The sequence below is a fragment of the Gavia stellata genome, chromosome 10 (assembly GCF_030936135.1).
Source record: "Gavia stellata isolate bGavSte3 chromosome 10, bGavSte3.hap2, whole genome shotgun sequence".
NCBI lineage: Eukaryota > Metazoa > Chordata > Aves > Gaviiformes > Gaviidae > Gavia > Gavia stellata.
In genome coordinates this window covers 5093983-5114113 of record NC_082603.1, presented here as the reverse complement: position 1 = coordinate 5114113, position 20131 = coordinate 5093983, and the positions used below count along the sequence as shown (strand labels likewise).

The 20131-nt window shown below is 52.3% G+C and overlaps 1 protein-coding gene across 1 annotated transcript in view; it reads right to left on the bottom strand.

Annotated features, from left to right (window-relative positions):
• Positions 1 to 862: 862 nt before the first annotated feature.
• Positions 863 to 20131, bottom strand: part of PAPPA2 (pappalysin 2) — a 93191-nt gene continuing 73922 nt past the window's right edge. The window contains exons 19-22 of the mRNA XM_059821593.1: positions 19931 to 20040; positions 17181 to 17252; positions 2934 to 3032; positions 863 to 937 (exon numbers count right to left, since the gene is read on the bottom strand). Of these exons, the coding sequence (XP_059677576.1) occupies positions 863 to 937; positions 2934 to 3032; positions 17181 to 17252; positions 19931 to 20040 (356 nt within the window). The remainder of the gene's footprint in view (positions 938 to 2933; positions 3033 to 17180; positions 17253 to 19930; positions 20041 to 20131) is intronic.

Sequence of the window (20131 nt, the reverse complement as noted above, 5' to 3'; positions counted from 1 at the left end):
TCATCCTCAAAATCCTGACCCAGGACCCTAAGCAGAGCAAGGCAAAGCACCGGCAAATCCCAAGTGCAAAACTTGGTGCCTGCAAGATGCCGAGAGCACCTTGAGGTCGCAGCCTCCACACTGCCTGCCTGGGGAGCTCTTTCCTGGCATGGCCTGGGTGTTTGGCTTCTCTCTCTCCTTCCAGCTCCCTCTCAGCAAGGAAGGGGAAATTCCCTGCTCCTCCTGCCCCGACCTGCGCTTTTCCCAATGGTTTGTACTTCACAGCAGCACGGGTGTGTGACAAAGGATATCCTTTCTCAGCTTCATCAAGAGCAAAGAAAATATAATATATATTTATATATATTATATATATGTATATATATATAAAATTAAGTTTAAATATTTGCAGAGAGATCACAACTACCTCGACCTTGCTAAAAGAAGCCTGTACAGCAGAGGGGGGTGAATAGTGACAAAATCCAGAGCAAAGACAGACACCCAGACGCCGGACCAGGACAAATGTCCGTGGCAGCGCCTGGGCTCTCGGCGTGGAGCCCAGCCCAGTGCGTGGCCGAGGCAGCACTGGACCCCCGGCTGAGCCCCTCGAGCGTGCACCAGTCCCCCACGCCCGGTGGACCATGTCCGCTGCACCAGGGAGCAGCGATGGGGAGAGGACCACCATGTGCCTGCCCTCCTGTGCCGCAGCCCTCTGACTGCTCGGTGGCCTCGACCCGTCCCCTCCGTGCGCAGTCGCCATCCCCCTGCCCAGCTTTTCCTTACGCCTCCTGCCCCCTCGCACCCCGCCGTTCCCCAGCGGCCCCCCGTTGCTGCCCCTTCACTCCTCCGGCGCTCGCCTGACCGAGAGAGGCCCTTCGTGGTGCCGCTACTGGTTCTCCTCGGCCGCCGGGTCGCGGCACGTGCATTCATCCTGGTCACAGTCAGCGGCAAACGGGATCACCTGGGGGACCAAAGGGAGATGTAAGCCTCTGCTTTGAGCTCCCTCTCCCACCAGCACCCCAATGCCTCTGCAAGCCCTCTCCACCCCGCTACAGACAGACAGATGCTTTGGGCTGCACCCTGATGTTGTTGGCATTGTGGAGACTACTAAGCTCCATGCTTGCTGAGAAATGGGTTCCGATAGGGCTGTCCCTGGCTGAGTTTTATTCTTAGCGTTTCCCTTTTTGTTAACTTGTGTTTCAAATTTTGCAACCAAGAGTCAGCTTGAGTCTTGTGCCCCAACTGCCAAACCCTGGGGAGAAGTCTCCCCTGGTGGGTGTGAGCCGGTTGGCCTAGGGTTGACAGTGGTAAGGCACCTCTAGATTTCAGTTTTACTTTGGCCCCTGTTAGAAAGACCACCTTGTCCATGTCTGAGCCCATGGACCTGTCCTTCAAGCTACTCCTGGCTCTTCCAGGCTCAGCAAATCATGAAGGTAGCATAGCCTCCTCTTCTGCACCTCTTAGAGGAACTCCACCAAGCTACCAGCTGCAAAGGCTGGCCTCCGCGCTACCCGATGTAGGAGCCAGGGTAGATGCATATGGTTCTTGTGCATTGCGGATTAAGAAAACCCAGGCAGGCTGGAAACTGCGTGAGCAGGAACGTTCTTCAGTGGGGCAGTCAGTGGGTCCATCTAGGGTCACCCACAAGCTCTGCTGCTTTGAGACATCCCGCGCAGGTAGAGAGGTTCATTGCACATTGCTTTCTCTACGACAACTGTATGTGTCTGAGCAAGCTTATGTCACCTTAGCTGGTGGCAGCAGAGCAAGGTGGGAGGGCACCAGCGGAGCACCTGGCTCCTGGTTGACAGTTGCCCAGTCATGGGCCATGGGAGCTGAGGAAACCGTTTCCTCCAGAGGTTTTACACAAACCAGGCTCAGAGCCAGGAGTTTTTCTTACTGTAAAAGCACATCTGATTTTTCACAGCCTGAGCCAGTGAGAGATTGGAGCCTGTTTGGTGTTTGAACCCCGTATTCCTGCATCTGCCTTAACAGCGAAGCACTGGAGGCTTGTGCCACGGGGGATCTGGGACCTGTGGGGGATGCGAGCTGGGGCTGGGTCTCCTGAGAGCTGTGGGACTGAATCCCCCCCACCTTCCACTGCAAACCCATCCTTTATTTTGGCAAGAGATCCAGATGTCTTAGACCTCCTGAGAGCCATGCCTTGCTCCGAGATGTCATGATATCGCTGTGGAGGTTTCACTCATCAACTTGGGTGTAAAGCCTTTTTTCTCCTATCTCAACTGGATCTTCCCAGGATTTTATTTTTCCTTTCTCTGTGTGTGTATGTGTGATGAAAGGAAAAATGATTCAAGCTCCACAACAAAGATGAGAAGATCCAAATTCACATATTTTTGCAGTGAGAAATTATCTCATGCCCTATGATTTGTTTTGCTGTTGGATATGCTTAGGAAGGATGGGCTGTGAGTGCTGGATAGCAAGTTAGGTGGGAGGGGAGGCTGTGGTGGGAGACAAAGAAGGGTCTGTGCAACCCCAGTGCCAAGCTGCTCCCTCTACATTATTCCTCCCTCCTTCCCTCCCCAGGAGAATTGAGAGGGAAAGACAGCCCATAGCGGATGCCAGTGGACCATACCAAAAATCCCCTAAGATTGCTCAATTATACGACAAGGTGACTTCTGACTCACCATGGCTACTGCTACATCCTATGGAAGTCATTTCTTTGGGACTCGTTTCCCAAAACGAGAGGGAATCCCGTGAACTTCAGCAGGAGTTGGGCCGAGCTTTCAGTCTCGCTGGCCCAGGTCCAAACCCCGCTGTAATCAGTGGGATGAGGTCTATCAGCTTCAGCTGGCTTTGGTTTAAAATCATGGGTTTGTTCTCTGTTCGTGGGAGAATTGCATTGCAGGCTCGGTTCCACAGCCAGCAAAGCCAAAGAGCACGGCTAGCAGTCACCACTTAATCCTAAATCCTGGCCAGCGCCCCAGACGATGCTCACTTACCTTCCTGGAGGACAGTGTGGAGGAGCAGCAGTCACCCCCATCATACTGGCAGTATGCCCGGTTGTTGATGGTGTCGCACCAGCCGTCTGCAAGGAAGGGCTGGGCAAAGAAACAAGTCGTTGCTGAAAGGGTTGTTCAAAAGCGGAAGATTCCCCCTAAATGCAGAGATCCCAGGCCCTCAGCAAGGCTCCTGTGTGCCTCTGATGAGGGCCAAGGTCCAGTTCCACCCTACACAACCCGCTTGTCAAAGCCAAAGGGCACCAGAAGACTGGTATCCCAGTTGGTGTGTATGGAGGAGTGGGTGCTCAGAGGGCAGCAGCTGTAGCTTGAGGATCAGGGAATTGTGTCAGGAAGCAAGAACGTACATCCACATTGCTAGAGAGGGCCCCACTGAATCTCACAAGTCCCCATCCCCATCCCATTCAGCACTTCTCCACGGAGTCCAGTGCCACCCAACTAGCAGTGAGTTCACCACCTCATCTGCTTGTCCACCTTCTCACACCACTCTCACGTGTCTCCACTGTAATCCAGCTCTCTGCATGTTCAAAGCTGGGGCAGAGCTCTGTAAGAAACTAATCCAACCCTTCTTTCCAACACCCCTCCTTCCAAAGAGCTGGGCTCTGAAGTTGAGCTTGGTGACCTGGCTTGGGCAGCTAAGTGCAGAGAGGCTGTTACAAGGATCAATAGAGCATCCTGCTAGAGGATCAGTCTGAGGAAGGCAGCTACTTTATCTCCCTTGGACTACGAGAAAGGTTCAGCAAGGTCAGGAGTCTCCCAGAAGTACTTGCACTCAAGCCAAGCCAAGCATTGGCAAGCACTGGTTGCAAGGACTATTGCCTGTTACAGAATAATCTTGGTCTGGCTCTGACCCCGAGGAACATGTCTCCAAATTCCTCTAGACTCTCCACTAGAGACTAGCTCTGTCCACAGTACATGGCTCCACCAAACCTTGCCAGGTTGGACTACAAGGCTACTTATCTGACGGCCAGCTGGGACAAACAGAAGGGATCTTCATTAAGCATTAGCTCGCTGCAGGCAAAATCCTATTCTGGATTGAGCAGAGAGGGCACCAGCCTACTGATAACCAGAAATATTGGCAACGTGGCCACCTTCCAGCTTCAGTCTTGCCCATCTTCCCCCTCATTTCTCTTCTTTGTGGCCCAAATCCCACCCTCTGTAAGGAAATCGTATGGTTGAGCAGTGGGGGATTTTTGCATTGCCAAAATTATGGTGGCTCCTCTTTGCGTGGCACAGCCCAGTGCCCTTTGCTGCACTGTCGGGTCTGCCTGGACAACTGGGGATTTGCAGAGCCCAGATTGCTGTGGTGCAGCTCAGATAAATGCTCCATCATTAACAAGCCTTCTTTACTTTCAGCTCTAGCATGGAAACAGAAAGCTATCACAGCAGAATAGCCTTCTGTCCAGAAATGTTAAATGGCACAAGCAGCCATTCAGAAATCCATTTTATTGTTGTTTAGTTACGTGAGTCATCTGATCAGAGAAGAGAAACAAGCAACTGGGGCTGAGAAGCAGCCAACTAAGGCTGAGAAACAATGCTGTGCGACGGGTGCAACCAAACAACGTGCATGTGAAGCACTCGCAATGAACTGTCAGGGACGATCTGCAGCCGAGGTGTATTTATCACAGATACACATCAGCACTGCCAAGCAACAACCGAATGTGCTAACAGAACGGAGAGGCCATTCATTAACCGAGTGATTAGTAATGAAATGCTTCTCCCGCTCCAGGCTCTGTGATGGTAGCTACTGGCCCAGCAACCATGGTCAACCTCCATGGCCAACCTCCAGGAGGACTGCTGTCGTCAGAAAGGGCTCTTGGTGGAAACCTGGCCACCCCTTTGCTCACGGAAGCAGCTGACCCATTTCACTGGATCTGGTGGCCCCAAATGACAACTGGGCTTCAGAAAATTCCCGGACCCAGCCTTTGATGGACACTTGCCCGTAGCACCCCTGAACCGAATGACAGCCAGCTGAAAAATGTCACCGCACTGCGATAGCCCTGCACCCACTGCGCCAAAGCTAACATGCGGGACTAGAGATAATGCTGATAATTCACACAAAAAAGCCATGCCAAATCCAGGGAACCAATATGGCTTTTTGTCATCGTGACTCACAAGGAACAGAAATGGGCTCAATGCAGGCTCATGTCACTTCAGGAAGCAGCAGCAGGGATTATGGCAAACCACCGAGTCTGTGCTATCAGTACCACAGTCCCCGGGCCAAATCCGGGCAGCCACAGGGAGACTGCATTTGCCTGGAAGAGCTCACAAGAGAAGAAGAAAGAGCGCACCTTCCTACAGCTGGGAAACTGAGGCACAGATGGGTTAGGTAGCTCACTCAAAAACAAGAAGGGATTTGGCGCCCATCATTACTGTCACAAACTACATCCAGAGGAGACCAGGGTGCAATTTCACCAAGGCAATAGGGTTAACACTCCTCTTCCATTGAAGAGCATCAGTGGGTCTTAAATGATGGTGATCAAAGAAGGTGCTGAGCCATAAAGCAGCTTTGAGCACTGGGAGGGCCAGGGCAGGGATGCTGGGGCTGGCCGGTGCAGGGATGCAGGCAGGGGACCGGCCAGGGCCGCTGGCAGGGAAGAGCTCTTCTGGGTGTGATTTGCTTTTGCAGCCTTCCACGCAGTGGAGATTTTCCTTGAGCTTTGCTCCATATGTCATGACTCACTGGCAAAACAACACCCACCGCTTCGGTAGTTTCCATACAATTATGGGGGGGTTTGCCCATCCCGGCTTCACAGGTCTGAAATGGTTTCCAGATCTTGTGTGCAAGGTTGGGGGAGGACAGAGACAGCGACACGATGGGGAAGGAGAGGCTCTCAGTTTCTCTCTACACCTATTAGGGCTAACTGCCCCCTCCTCTCAACCCGCCGGAGCCCGTACCCCACCCTAAACAAATATAGGCTCCTATGGCAACACTTGTTGGGGAAACTTAACAACTCATGCTCCAAATTACATTGGAAAAACATATGAGGGGAAAATAAAAAATGACTAATTGGACTTGAGGCTCAAGAGAGCCAGGCACAGGGTTTGGGGACTGCTGTCCCTGCTCCTCGCCCAGCGCCTGGAGAACACAGTGAATCCCGTTGCTTTGCCTTGTCCAGGATTTCCAGCTGGTTTCATCTTTGCAAGTAGAAGGAGCAAAGTAAGGTGCTGATGGGTCATCCATGAGGGCACAGGTGCCCTCGTGCTTGCATCGGTCTCATTTTGGTCTTGCAAGAGTCACGGCAAGGGAGGACATGGGCAATGCAATGCACTAAGAGGAGGTGATATGAGAGAGGAAAACCTGTACAGACTCTGTTCAGCCTGTGCTCGAGCTGTGTGGCTCTACAGAAAGCAATGTCGGTGGTGGGAGAAGGGAGGTTTGCCCACGTTGGTGACTCGCAGAAACACCTGACGATGTTTTAAGATGCTGGCAGGAAAAGAATCCCACGCCAATGGCCAACCGTGCCATGAGAAGGCGATGGACGTGATACAGGGAAATGGACAGCTGGGTTTCATTCGCCGGAATATGCATCCTCCAGCACAGGAGGAAAAAGGGCTGGTTCAAATGGCTCAGATAAACTGCGAAAAAATGAATAAGGTAATTGCTGCAACCGCTCCGTGCCGTGTTAAGTGATAGGGAGCTGCTCGGCTAGGCAGCATGCCACCGAGGCAGCTAGCGAGCCGGGCTGTGTCAGCGAATCTCCCCGCTCGCGCTATCCGTCTTCCTTGTTTATTCAGACAGGAGCTTCAGCGGGGCATGTGTTAGCACGTGGAGGTGCAGCATCTGGCACCGCCGGGCCAGAGCCCTGTGCTACCGGCATAAAAATAGTAACCACGAATCAAATGCTTGGCAATTTAAACAGGCTAAAAAACCACACGCTCTCAAAGCCGGGAATAGGCATGAATGAAAAGAGAAAAAATTAAGTTTAAAAAAAAAAAAAAAAAAAGGGAAAAATATTGCAGGCAAAGGAGGGATGTGAGAAAGGACTGGTTAGATCCCGCTGCATCCCGGGCAGAAGCATCTCAGAGGGCTCAGTGGTGCCGTTTCTCTCGAGGCTCCCGGGAGATGCCATGCAGGGAGCAGCATCTGTGCTCGACATTTTTCCACCATCCCTGCAGAGGTGGGCAGGGTCCAGACACTTTTCTTCAAATCCACCTTATATGTAGGTTGAGTCACCGCGAAAGAGCGTGAAAGGGTGCGACAGAGTGAAGGAAAGATGGAGCACAAAGAATAAATCACAGATGCCATCAGCATTGTACATATTTTGCTGCTGTGTCATGGGTGTTTGATGAACATTATTTCCCAGGAATGCAGGTTTTGCTCTGGTTGAGCAGATCTGAAGGCCCGGTACCTTGCTTTTGGCAATGACCTGTTCCAGATGCTTTGGAGGAAGGTGGAAAAAAGAAAAAAAAATTTAGCGTGCACCTGGCCAATTGTGTAACCGAAGAGCCGAAAGGCTCTTCTGCGCTGCCGCTGGGATGGAAAGTGCTTGCGATTTCAATCTGCCCATAGCTAGAGAAATCCGAGAGCCCAGTTTCAGGGGATCAAGCCCAACAAAACGTTAAGCAAAAAAAATAAGCAAAACGTTTCCCCCCAGCCTTCGGGAGGCTGCGCAAGTCCTGGGCTTTGCAACTGTGCTGATCCCATCCAAGGAGGGTGTGTAATTTGTTTTCATGCTGCTTCTAAGTCAGCACGGATTTTGCTGTCCTTTTGTCCTTCCCTTTGGGCATTGGTGTTTTGGGCATCGACCTCGGGCCCTTGGCATGCTGAGACGACCATGTGCGACCCTGCAGCTGAGGAAGTGCAGGTGTCTTCATCCTTAGCTGTCGCTCTCAAAGCAGCCCCAGAGGAATGGGGAACCATCATTTCAGCAGGGGAGACATGCAGGGACCAGCCCTGGAAAAGCTGCCCTGCTGTCAGACCCACGCCTCGTGCATCCGCTTCACCGCTGTTAACTCTGCTCTTGCGATGGATGAGTCATTAGTGATGGAAAGATCAGCTGGAGGAGACAGGAGGGAGACGGTGTGGCAGGGAGACAGGGGCAGGACAGGGCTGGGTGATAAACCTCGGCTGGAGAAACGTCTCCCCTCACTGGGCACTTGGTCTGCCAGGAGCCACCACCTTGCAGGGTCTTCAAGAGCAAGCCCCCAAAGTGTCCTCAGCACCAGAAATGAGAAAGCAGCAGTAGGCAGGGCCAGGCTCTCACCTAGCACAGCTGGAAACCCCTGCCCATTTGGCAGCAGAGGGATGTCAGCCCAAACCAGGGCTCACAGAACCGTGGAACATGTACCTTGAGCTGGCCCAGGGCTGGAGATCGCTGCAGCTTCAGGGATCAAAAACGTGTGAGAGAAGCAGTGTCCCAGGCAAAAGCCACTGCACGTGGCAGGGGGGAGCAGGCAGGGGTGCGTGAGGAAAGGAAAGCACGAAGAGGCTGCAGCAGCTCTTGGCCAGGGATAGGCAGAGGGCAGCTTCTCCCTGCCAGATGCCTTTCCTTCCTTCCTTCCCACCTCAGCAAGTAGCCAAGATGTTTGAGAAAGCTCTGGGAGGTCCCTGGGAGGACTTGAAGAGTACCCAAAGCCTTGTTAAAAGTCTGGTTCACTTAAAGCCCTTATGCATCCAACATCCCAGCTTGGGTCCCTGGAAATTCCCCCTCCCATCCCTGTCCGCATCCCTCCAAACCACCGTTCCCCTACAGAAAACTGGGGCTGGTGTCAGCCCCTTCAGCCACAGACGCGGCGGGAGCTAGTTAACGCGATGCTATAGCACAGTGTCCCCAGGACACATCCCTTTCCTTGCACACACACACGCTGGTGAGGCAGAGAGCCCGGCCATTCTTGGCTCCCCCTGCTTGCCCAGGGAAGTTGACTGGGAATGCAGACTGTGGGAGGAAACGACAATGTTCATTGTTTGGATTAAGTATTTTTCTTGGCCCTCTCTCTGTTGCAGTGTGTCTCTTATTTTTTTTTTTTTCCTCTCCGCCTCGACACCCCAAGCACATTCACTTTCCCTCTCTCCTTCCTGAGGCTCTCCGGCACGCAAGGAGGAAATCAGCCCTGAAAAACAGAGAGGGACGGAGAGGGAACAGGGCTGGCTTCTGCTCAAAAAGCTTTTTGGGATGTGTCGCTGCCCTGAGCCATTCTGAGCAGCAAGCGAGCGCTACCTAGCCCATCTCAGCAAGGGAGCACTGCTCAGAGGAAGAGGGCTTAGAAATTTTACAGGAGGCACCTAGGACCAAGCGGTCTGCAGAAAAGAGAAACAAATTCCTACAAATCCAGCGCTTCACCCACCGTTTTTATGACTCCCAGTTTCTGTCCCCTGAGCTGTTCCTTTTGAACCATGGTGGCTGTCCCCTGGAGCCACATGTCTGCAGGACGGCTCGTTTGGAGACATCGTGGACCTGCCCCATCATCTCCAACATGGCCAGAAAGCAAAATGGAGAAATGCCAGTTGTTTCTCAGCTTGCTGGTGTCCCTGAGCCACTCGCTCGTCAGCTCAGTGTGCAGACTGCTTTCATCACATCTCAGGTCTTCAGGAGCATCTGCTCCAGCTCCAACATCCTTCTCCCCGGACCTCACTAAGAAACCAGAGGCTTGTTGCTTGATAAAGTACTCCACGCACTCTAGTGAATGTTTCAAGGAAGGGGTGACAGGCTGGAAGGCGGCATCCTGCTGTCTGGTTTCAGCCTACGTGCCATCACTTGTACTGCCATGCCCAAAGCAATCAACAGCCCAGCTCCCAGCAGTCTTGGTATGCGGCTCTAGATGTTCTTCAGGACGAAGGGGGTCCTTTGGACATGGGTTTCCTGCAAACATTTGGGCCCTGTTTGAATCAGTCTGGACTGAGTTTGGATAGGATCAGTGTCTGAAGGGGGATGAAGACTGCAGAGGTTAGATTGCTGCTTGGTCTCCAGCCTGAATGCTACTGTAGATGGCCATACTGGGAGAGCAGGTCCTTGCCTTCACGGTGTCTGAAAGTGCTTCTGTGCCCCAGGCAAGGATTTGGTTTGGACACACTTCTGCTGCATAAATGAGTATGTGGCACTTTGGGCTACTGAATGGGGATGTGTTTCTTTATCTCTGTCCTGCTCTGTGCCTTGCTCCTCAGGGACCCCATGTCTCAGCAGGCAGTGATCTGGAAAGGGCTTTGCACGGTCCACGGGGACAAGAGTGAAGAAAGGGATGGAAAGCTGGTGTAGATGAACACCACATCAGAGCAGGTCTGTTTCCATGAAAACATTTCTGTCCATGATCTATTCATGGCGGGATCCTTAGCCTCATCCTTTTTGCACCCTGATCTCAGTGCCAAGAGAAGAAGAAAAACAGAAGCAGGAAAGAACAAGCAAAGGGGAGCACCGAAAGACGCCGTGTATTAATAGTGCTCCTGGCATGCACTGTGGCTCCTGGAGATGGGTCCCCAGCGCTCACCATTCCCAGGGCTGCTGCTGCACACATGAGAGGAGCCAGGACTTCCCATGCCACCAGCACCAGCCTGTGGTCCTGCCCTCAGCAGCTCGCCTGCTGCCATGGATTAGATCTCCTGCCAAGCCGTTTGTGCAAAATATGTTGCAGGATAGAACGGGTTATGGAAAACAAGCCCTGAAAACCACAAGGGCCTCCTGACCCACTTGTATCTGGTTTCTGCCAAGTTCTTGTTACAGATCTTAAACAGAAAGAAAAACAATGTACAAGGGCTGAAGGAGCTGAAGGGGAATGAATATTCGTGTTGGAAGAGCAGTTGGCTGGGCTACGCTTGGGGATGTTTGTTTATTATCAGAAGCGACTCATTGATTTTTATTTCAGCGGGTGCTTTCAGTGGCTTTCTAATCCCTCAGTCGTTGCCACCAGCTGCATGATTGTGAGTGCTGGGAGAGGGGAAAGTGGGATGTGGACAGGGATAGAGGGCTGGCACCTGAGTTGGAGAGGGCAGACGTAACCATAGGTTGGGCATGTCAAGTGCAGGCCAGCCTACACAGCCATGGGTTGGGGGACCTGTGGCTGCTTCCACTTCTTTGGGTCTCCACCACCACCAGTATGGTGCCTGGGTGCTGTGGTCCTGCCCGTGCCAAAAGGCTCCCATCTTTCGGGGCTCTCTAAGCCTGTCCCTGCAGGCAGGAGAGCTGTGCCTGTCCTTGCACCATGATGGTGTGTGATCATTTTGTTTCCCTCCGTTTGCTTTGTCTCTTAAGAAAATGAGGTTTCTACAACCACACCCCACATGTGTGCAGGGGACAGAGATCTTCTCACAGTTTAGGAAAAGTATGTCTCAACTGAGATTTTTGGAAGAGGAATAAATCTCTTTGGGCTCATCCCCTGAAAGGCTATATAGCCCATGCAAAACAGCCCGTGCTGCTCGTGCCAAAAGCAGCATGAATATGTACTCAGCAGGTATGTAGAGATGCCTTCCACCTCCCCAGCATGAAGGGCTTTACCCTCACAGGTCAGGGGCTAGGTCTGATCCAGAAGCGATCGCTACCTGCAGTCCATGCTTCTTGTACTCCCCCACTGTTGACACTTGCTGCGTTAGGCATGGTGGAAGGTAGAGCCCTGCCTGGTCCTTTCATTATCTGTTTGTGGACCTCATGTCCACTAATTTGTTTAATCCCTTTTTGAACTTAAAGCTACTACGCACCCCTGCAGCCTCACATGGCAGACAGTTTCAGAGTTCAGCACTCGCTGTGTCCAAAGTACTTTCCTTCACCGGTTTGAAACAACCCCCTTGCCAGTCTTAGTGAGCGCTCCCCAGTTCTGCATTCATCTTATCCAGCACCTCTGTGACTTGGCAAACCTCCAGCAGTCTTCTGCTTTCCAAACTGAAGAGTCTCAGCTGTTTTAGGGTCTCCTTGAAGGGCAGCTGTGGCATCCCCTTAAATGTTTTGATTGCTTTTTCCAGTTCCTCTGCATCATCCTGAGATGTGGAGGCCAACATGTCGTGTACTATCCAAAACTTGAATGTACCAGAATCTAGGGCAACTCATCGAGTCCTCTTTGGTCACCTGGATGACATGGACTCATAGGCATTGGTGAGGCTCCTGAAGGAATAGCAGTTACACGGTCTACCTCTTGCCTGCTTACAAGAGCACTCACATCCAGTAGGATCCTCTCCACATTTTCAAAGCCAGACGGCAGACAGAGGAAAAGTGCAGACTGGATAAAGGTGTCATGAAATGCTCCCATGGGGGCAGGAGATGAGATAATGATGATATGAGCATCACAAAAGGGTGACTGTAAATTCAGCCATGCTGAGATATCTAGTTGCTCTAGAGAGTCTCCTTGGAGAAGCTGGGGTGCCTGTAGTCCTCATTGCCTTAAGCCCCAGGAGAGCAGAAGAGGATCTCCTTCCCAGCGCGGAGCATCCCACCAGCATCATGTTTCTGCCCGGTTTCCTGCACTGAGCTTTGCCATGGTACAAAATCAGAGCTCTCAGGTCTGGGAGGAGGGACAATCAAGGGGCCCCAGCCCCATCGATTGGTGAGGAGCAGGGGCAGCTGCCTGCAGCTGGACCCTGGCTGCAGCACCTTGCCCAGGGAGCAAGTCGCACCCTGTCTCCCGTCACATTAAAGCATAGCGGGACCCTGATTTTAGATGAGACTTCCCACCGTCCCTACCGCATATATCTTCAAAGGGGTTAATTCTGGCTGACAAATGCTGGACATAAGCCACAGACGTGCCAAGCCAAGGTTCTGTGCATGCTGGTGGGAAAAGCCAAGGATCCATCAGGGTCCTTGACTACCTGTTGGATCGAGAGGCTGGAGAATAATAACTCGCAACCACAAACATGCTTCAATCCCTCTCTCATCATTTCCATTGTAATACCTCAGGAAAACCACAAAACAGGGAACGGATTAGTGTTTTACGATCGTGATAACATGACCAGCAGCACACGCAAGGGCAGCGAGACCTTGTCCTCGTGCGGGGAAGACCTGAGAAATTCCCAGCAGCTCATGCTCACAACAGCTTTCTGGTATGGCCCATCTTCACCCGGGGAGTGAAGCTGAGACCTCAAGCCAAAGTCTCTGTGTGTTCCCCCAGCACGCAGGCAGGGCTGCTCAGAGAAAAGCACAGCAAAGCCAGCCTCAACCAGAGAAGGCACCAAGTCACATGAGAAAGGAATTGCTACCCTAATGAGGCAGACCACAGCTGTAGTAGCTCTTGTCCAACTCCTACTATACCAGTATGAAGCTCTGCCTGCTGGTGGTCTGTCCAAAGCATGCTGCCTTAAATCCCTGGCAATTAACCCTTTACTACCTGTACACAATGATGAAAGGTGGGGTTGGGGCAAGGTCAGCATGTTGCACAATATTGGGAGACAGTGGGGTGCAGAGCTGGTGAGTTGCACGGACTAGGAGATGCTCTATAGCAGCCAATGTTGGCCACAGTCATGCATGGGCTGTTTTGGACCATGGCAGGAATAGTCTGAGGGAGCAGCCTGGATCACTGTACATGCTATCTCCTCCTCTGAAGTCAACAGCCTCACTTGCTATTGGGCACGGGAGGAGGATAGCTGAGAGCTGGTCACCTCAGGATGGCTTGGGAGAACCTGCCCCAGATGCTGCAAACACCTCCCTCCCAGCTGCCAAGCACAGCACCAGGACCATGACCGCCTCCTCCCAAACCACGGTGGGGAGGAGGGGTTTCTCTCCTTCTCCACTCCCCTCTTCACCCACCCCCAAGCCCCCTCCTCTCCTCCCCCCACCGGTGCTGCCATCTGTTTTTCTACTGATGGCAGGGGATGAGATGTTCCACTGGCCCTCGAGAGGCAAAGCGCGCTCGGCGCTAACTCGTATTCCTGACGGGCTCCTGGAAGGGTTTGCATCCCTCCCTCCCTCCCTCGCCCACTGAACTACGTGCCTCCGCGCTCTGGGGATGGGGAACTTGGCAAGGCGCAGCGAGAGACCGGGAGGCAGATGGACGACCAGATTAATGGAAAGAGAAGGGAGGCAGGGAGAGGAGTGAGAGGGATGAGCAGGCAGGCTGATCTGTTGCCAGTGTACGATAAAGATGAGCGAGAATCCCTCTAATGCCATTGCACTGTGACCTGAACTTTCCAATGTGAGGCAGGGCTCCAGCTGAGGCTGGGGAGGTTCAGGCTTGGCTACCGCCGCCATGCCCCAGCCTGAAGTGACTCCACCAGGGAGAGACAGTACGAGCAGCCAGGTAGCCTGGATTTCTCTTACTTAGTGTTGTTCCCCTCACTGAGGTGTCCAGATGAGAAAGCTTCCTCATCCAACACGTACTCGGCAGTCAACGGAGAAACAACATCATCTCCGAGGGGTCACTCGGACCTGAGGTGACCTGGACAGTCCACTGAAACAGCATTTCGCTGCCCAGTAGAGAGCAGAGGCTCAACTCCTAAAGGATGTGCCTCCAGTGAGGGATTACCGTGAAATGAGGAGGAACCTGGGACTAAGATGTCCTATGGACATGGCAAGTCAAGGTGAACGACATCAGACCCAGCAGGGGCTATGTTCTGCAGGGGCAGAACGTTTCTCCTGCAGGTGAATGAAGGGGAGAACAAGAAGAGGAGATTGGGGAGGGCACCATGCAGCAAGGACAGATTACGGGTTATATTCCATCTCTACCCAACTTTCACTGTCTGATGTCCCCACATCCCACGAGAGATTGTGTCCCAAGTGAAATGGCCTCTAAGAACTGCAGCACTTTTGGTCACAAGAGTGGAAGCAGGAAAGGAATAGGAGCGAGAGTGGAAGCAAGCACAGATGAGGTAGAAACAACATTCAGGGCATTTTCCGTGGTCAAACGAGGGGACTGGTAACACCTCTCTTCTTGCCAGTGCGGAGTAGCAGCTCCTAGAGCAATACTTTGAATGAGACACTTTTGGTAGGAGTTACTCTTTATAGCAAGATAATGACTGCTATAAAACACACGTGAAAAAAAGAGTTATCTAGGAAGATTTGGCTTACCAGTTCAACCTTAATAACCTGCAGCATTGTGGAAGAAAACCCAATGAAAAGAATAACCAAAGACACATACATGGGAGGTGAGGAGCTGTTTCAAAAAAGAGAGCATCAGGGTGAAAGAAACAATCTGAGGATGAAACTTCATCAGTATTACAGTGAGTGACTATGACCTTAAAAATAGGCCTGTGCCGACGAAATTGCTAACAAGGAAGAAGGCACTGTTCCACAGAGGAGGATCAGGATATCTGACAAACAGTTAGATGACCCGAAGGACTAGAGGGAGAAACAGGATGACATTCGCCGGTATAAAATTGAAGGGCAAGCTCTTGTACTGATGGTAAAACATCTGCTGTTAGCTTGGAGCTCATCAGTTGGAAACAAAGGAGGTAGAGAAAGATCTGGGTGTACTTGCTGATCTCAGGATATCTGAGCTGCCAGACTGATGCAACTGCAGAAATAACAGATATAGCCCTGGGTCCTATCAAAAGAGGTATTTCCAGCGCAAGGAAACTTTGTGCAGGGCTTTGATGTGACCTCAGCTGGAAGAGTATGTGCTGCTTGGTCATTCCTGATGAAAGGTTAATTGAAAGCAGAAAAAGCATAGAAAAGCCTACAAGGGTGATGAAGAGCATGGGCTCTCCGTGTTCTGGTAAGACACTGCAAGATTTTGGCTTGCCTAACGTCCTGTATGCTAAGGCTGCTGTCTAGGATTGCTTTCTAAGAGTAAACGGATGTAAAGATTGCTTTCTAAGAGTAAAAGGGGATGACAGGCATCCAGGAACAGAAAGAGGTCGTGTTGGCTGTTACCATGTTTGGGTGGCTAATGAGAAGACAGCGACTGTTACCACGAGATGCTGGATTTTAGGTAGTTGGTCCCTCTCTCTCTCTCTCACACACAAGCTGGCATTTTTCATCATCCGCTACAGCACCTCTCGCTAAAGACACAGACCTAAGGTGAGGTGCAGGAACCAGAGAGGAAGAAAGGCTGGGGTGGGTCTGGTGTACCTGAGCCTAAGGGAGCATCCTCACGCCTGTGTCAGCTTTGTCTCACCTGAGCTGCACAGGAAGGGAAGAAGGAGCACCTCATACCCCATCTGTTTCTTTTTTGGAAGGACCAACTCCCAGAGAGTACAAGGAGTGGTTCTCCCTTGCTAGCAGGGGAACCACAGAGAGGATCACCACAACCATCTGGACTGCTTTTCCATATAAGCCCATCCTACTTCAAATACATTGCCCCAGAGCTGACCTACAAGATGTGGTTTAGAAAGACCTGGAGCTCCCAAAACACCAGAGGATCCATTGCTAAGCTCTGGTACTCAGCCATCAAACACCTCTCTAGCACACAGCACCTCATTCCCCTACGCTTGCAGCCCATGCCTTGCAGTAAAGACGCAAAACACAGCCATCGAGTTTGGGAAATAACTGCTGCACCTTCTGTCGACCATAACATTTCCTTCCTGGGGACATGCCCCCTGCGACATCGCCCTTTATCCCACACTTTGGTCAACAAAGAGCTGAGCTAGGCAGAATCGGTGAGCAAAAGCTATCATTTGCATTGAAATGAGCACACAAAAAAAAATTCAGCAAAACCCAAAGCTATTTTTGGTGTGCAAACTTCATTTACATTTTCCTTTTTGGTAAGAATCCCAAGTTTTCAGCATACAGCATTCCAAAATACACCCCCCTACTTTTTCCTTTTATCCTCAATCATAATAACAACTAGGGCTTGACAAAAGACTGCCTATTTTTAATTTCCTTTGCGAACTGACTCCAGGCTGCCTATGATTTTCTCCTGCCTGGTCATTATTCAAAGCGAAATGAGTGGCTAACCGATTTCTGCAAGGAATTCTTTGTCTGCAGATTCTTCAGGAGTGGTTTGTTTTGCATGTACGAGGCTGGAAATCCTAGTTGTTTTGGTTGGACACGTGAGTCACGCAGGGCTTTTCTGGATCCGCGTTACTCTAGAACTGCGGTTCTGGTTAAGGAAATATTCAGGCTTGGAGTCAGCACGGGCTTTTTGGGGATACCCCTTGCCAGTGAAATCCTTTTGCTAGAATATTCTTCCTGGGCTGGCCAAGAAGAAGCAGGCAAGGAAGGAAATGGGTAATTCTGCAGCTCTCGTTCCCCAGCATCACCCTGGCTGCGGGGGACCATACCCAAGGATGCTTGCTCTGGTCTCTGCTCAGCCCTGGCCAAGCTCAGAGCAAACATGAAGTCAAAGCCATCGGGCTTTGTGCTGGAGCAAGCCTTTGTTGCCAGGAGCTCTCTTGCAAGGAGCCGGCAGCTCATGCCGGGGGCAGGAGGGGCTTACCTCACACGACTGGATGCAGTGAATGACGGAGGGGTCTGGATACCACCGCAGCCTGCCTGTGCACACAATATGCTGAGGAGGGAAGGAGAAAAGAGCTGTTAGGTGAGGTGGCAGAGGGAGGGCAACAGCCACCAACGCTTTCTGGAGGTGGAGGGTCCCTCACAACACCGCATCGCTCAATGCGGTGCAGAACAGCAGTGGCACCTCCAGAACCCTCCCCACACCTCTGCCCAGCGGGAAACCCTTTGAAGCCCATCAACCCCAAGGCAGGTCCACCTGGTTCACCCACAAATCAGGGTACATTGTTCAAGGCAGAGGCTAGACAGACACTTGCGTGCGTAGATGTATATAGATACACAACTGGGAGAGGACAAAGAGAGATGGCAGGGACCACCAGAGAAGTGGGTTTGGCTGGCAGTGCCACCTCACAGTGGCTGATTTGGCCACAAGCTGCTGCTGGGAGGAAGCCACCCGGGGCCATGACAGGCTGGAGTCTTCCATCACCTCTCTGTGCGAGATGCCAGATTCACCGGCTTCTCACTCATCCAGGATGGGAGGCTCAGCTGGTTATCACTCAGTGCCTGCATCAATGAGCTCATTGACCCCTGCTCAGGCTCTGAGAAACCAGTCCCGGGAGGACTCACCTCCCCGGAGCTGGCCTGAAGCAGATACACCAGACTCACGTTCACTCGCAGGGCTGAGGTTATCACTGGTATTTACGAGGCACAAACTCAGCTGTTGCAGCCAAATGGACACAAGAGCAAGATGTGAAGGGCTCGGTTTCATCGCGCTAGAACGCGCCGTTGCGCTCATTCAGTGGGGGTTTGCGGGGAGCATTCATGATTATAGAGGGGGAAGAAAAGCCCCACCGCACACGCAATTTCCTCCTTGTAAAGCTCAGGCAGACTTTGAAATCTGAGGCCCCATAAAACAATGGCTGGCCTGTGAAAGTGTCCTAGGATGCCCTTCGCAGCACCGGAGTTGCACAGAGGGGCACGTATGTTTTCTCCTAGTCCCCCATTTGAAACACGGAGCAGCAGGCAGCCCGGCTCCAGCATCCCGGGTGGCACGGCAGATGGGGACGGGGCAGCTCTGTCCACGCAGACCTGCTGCAGGTCCTTCAGGGGCTGGGGCAGGGTGAGGTCCTGGCCATCCTCAGCCAGTGCAGGGAAGGCAGACCGGGAGGCAGTCGCCATCAGATGGGGCAGAGGCTGGGGATGGTGGCTGAGCTAGCCAATTCCAGCTCAGCCCGGAGGATGTTTGCGTGGGGTGTTTCATATGTGGTTGTTGTGTGACTTGAATAGCATTTTAGTATACTCATATTAATATACTCATACTCAAGGCCGGGAAATAATGGGCAGAGGGACAAACCTGCTCGGTTGTGGAATGTGATGAATCAGAGCTGAAAGTAACATGGGACTGTGCCCTCCTTGAGTGGCCTCTGCAGCTCCCTGTGTGGTTTGCCCCATGCCTTCCACCACCTCGGGAGCATGGTGGCTCTCGGGAACGGCAAGCTGTTGGAGGCTTGGAGGAGCAAAGTGGGAAGCAGAGGCAGGAGGAAAACAAGACAGTCCAGGGAGAAAGCTCCTGGCAAGGGGGAGCGCCGCTTCTTAAAATAACGCCTCCCCTCCCTCCTCCTCTGCAAAATGCCTCCCTTGCACAAGAGCCCACAGCAGCAGTGAAAGGGAAGCTGAACGCCACCACCTCGATGGGCCAAGCCATCCGATCCCTCAAAGGCGAGGACTCCTTCCAAGGCTTGTGCTTAACCATCCCACGCGCCCCGGCCGCCCGCACCCGCCGGCAGCGATCCGTTGTGGGTCTGATTCAAGGCAACGTACAGTAGTATCCACAGGCACGATGCTGGGCCTCCTGCGGGTTCCCAGGAGGAGGGGAAAGCGTTTGGATGGGAGTGCTGGCTCCTGGGAAGATTGTTTGCTTTTCTTTGTTCCACCTCCTTCCTTATGCATCTCGTTTTTATTTTAAGAAATATTACCCCAGCAGAGCTGCCTTTTGGGAAAGTTGTGCTGCGAGGATCCAAACTATTTGAGTTATTTGAGCTGTTTTGCCTACAAAATGAGTAAGAGATGGGGAGGGAAAGGCTCCCCGGTTCCAGCAGCAGAGGGAACCGGCCGGCCAGCGTGTCCTGGCAGCCAGAGACACCTTTCAGCTGACAGTGCCCTGCCTCCTCCCTGGCGGGGAGATGCCTGCCTGGGGTTGCATCTCTGCTGCTGGGTAATCGGGGACCCAGGCTCACACTGTGCCACGGGCGGCTTTTGCTCTCCCAGCAGACTGGCTGACAATAACAGCAGCTTAACAGGTTTAGGCATGGGGCACGTCCTGAGAAATCAGTGGGATTCCTGCATTTAACTTCATTCATTGTGGTATCCTGCAAGTCCTTAAAAACTGGCTTGGGAGCTGGTAACTCATGCTGCACTTCGGTATGGGAGAGCAGGAGGCTGTGCAGTAGTGTCTGCAGGGGAGGGAAGAGGAGGAAGAAGAGGAAGAAGTGGCAGGAGGGAGGAGAACCTCAGCACTAGAACCTGGTTATGGGGAGCAGCAGGTACCTCCAGAGCATACAGCCTGGGCAGCTCCTTGGAAAGGGTCAGCCAGCCCCAAGCTCACTTATGCTGCTTGTCTTTCCAAGTCTTACCCCTTCTTCACCCAGGGCAAAGATATTTTGGTTAAAAACCACCAGATAGAAGTTTGCTGCCAACAAACCCCTTGCTAGAAGAAACCACCTCCCTGCTTACCTGGACTTTGGTGGGCTGCAGACGGTGATCCATAGTCTCAGCAGTGACGTTTTCGGGCAGTATGACGGGGTCACTGGGAGGTATGATACAGGAAGGTATGCACACAGCACCTGCAGGAGCAGAGGGAGAGCCTTGAGGACTTCATCAGCAACCAGGCAATGATGTTTTACAGGAGGGCACAAGACCCAGATGTGTAGGCTC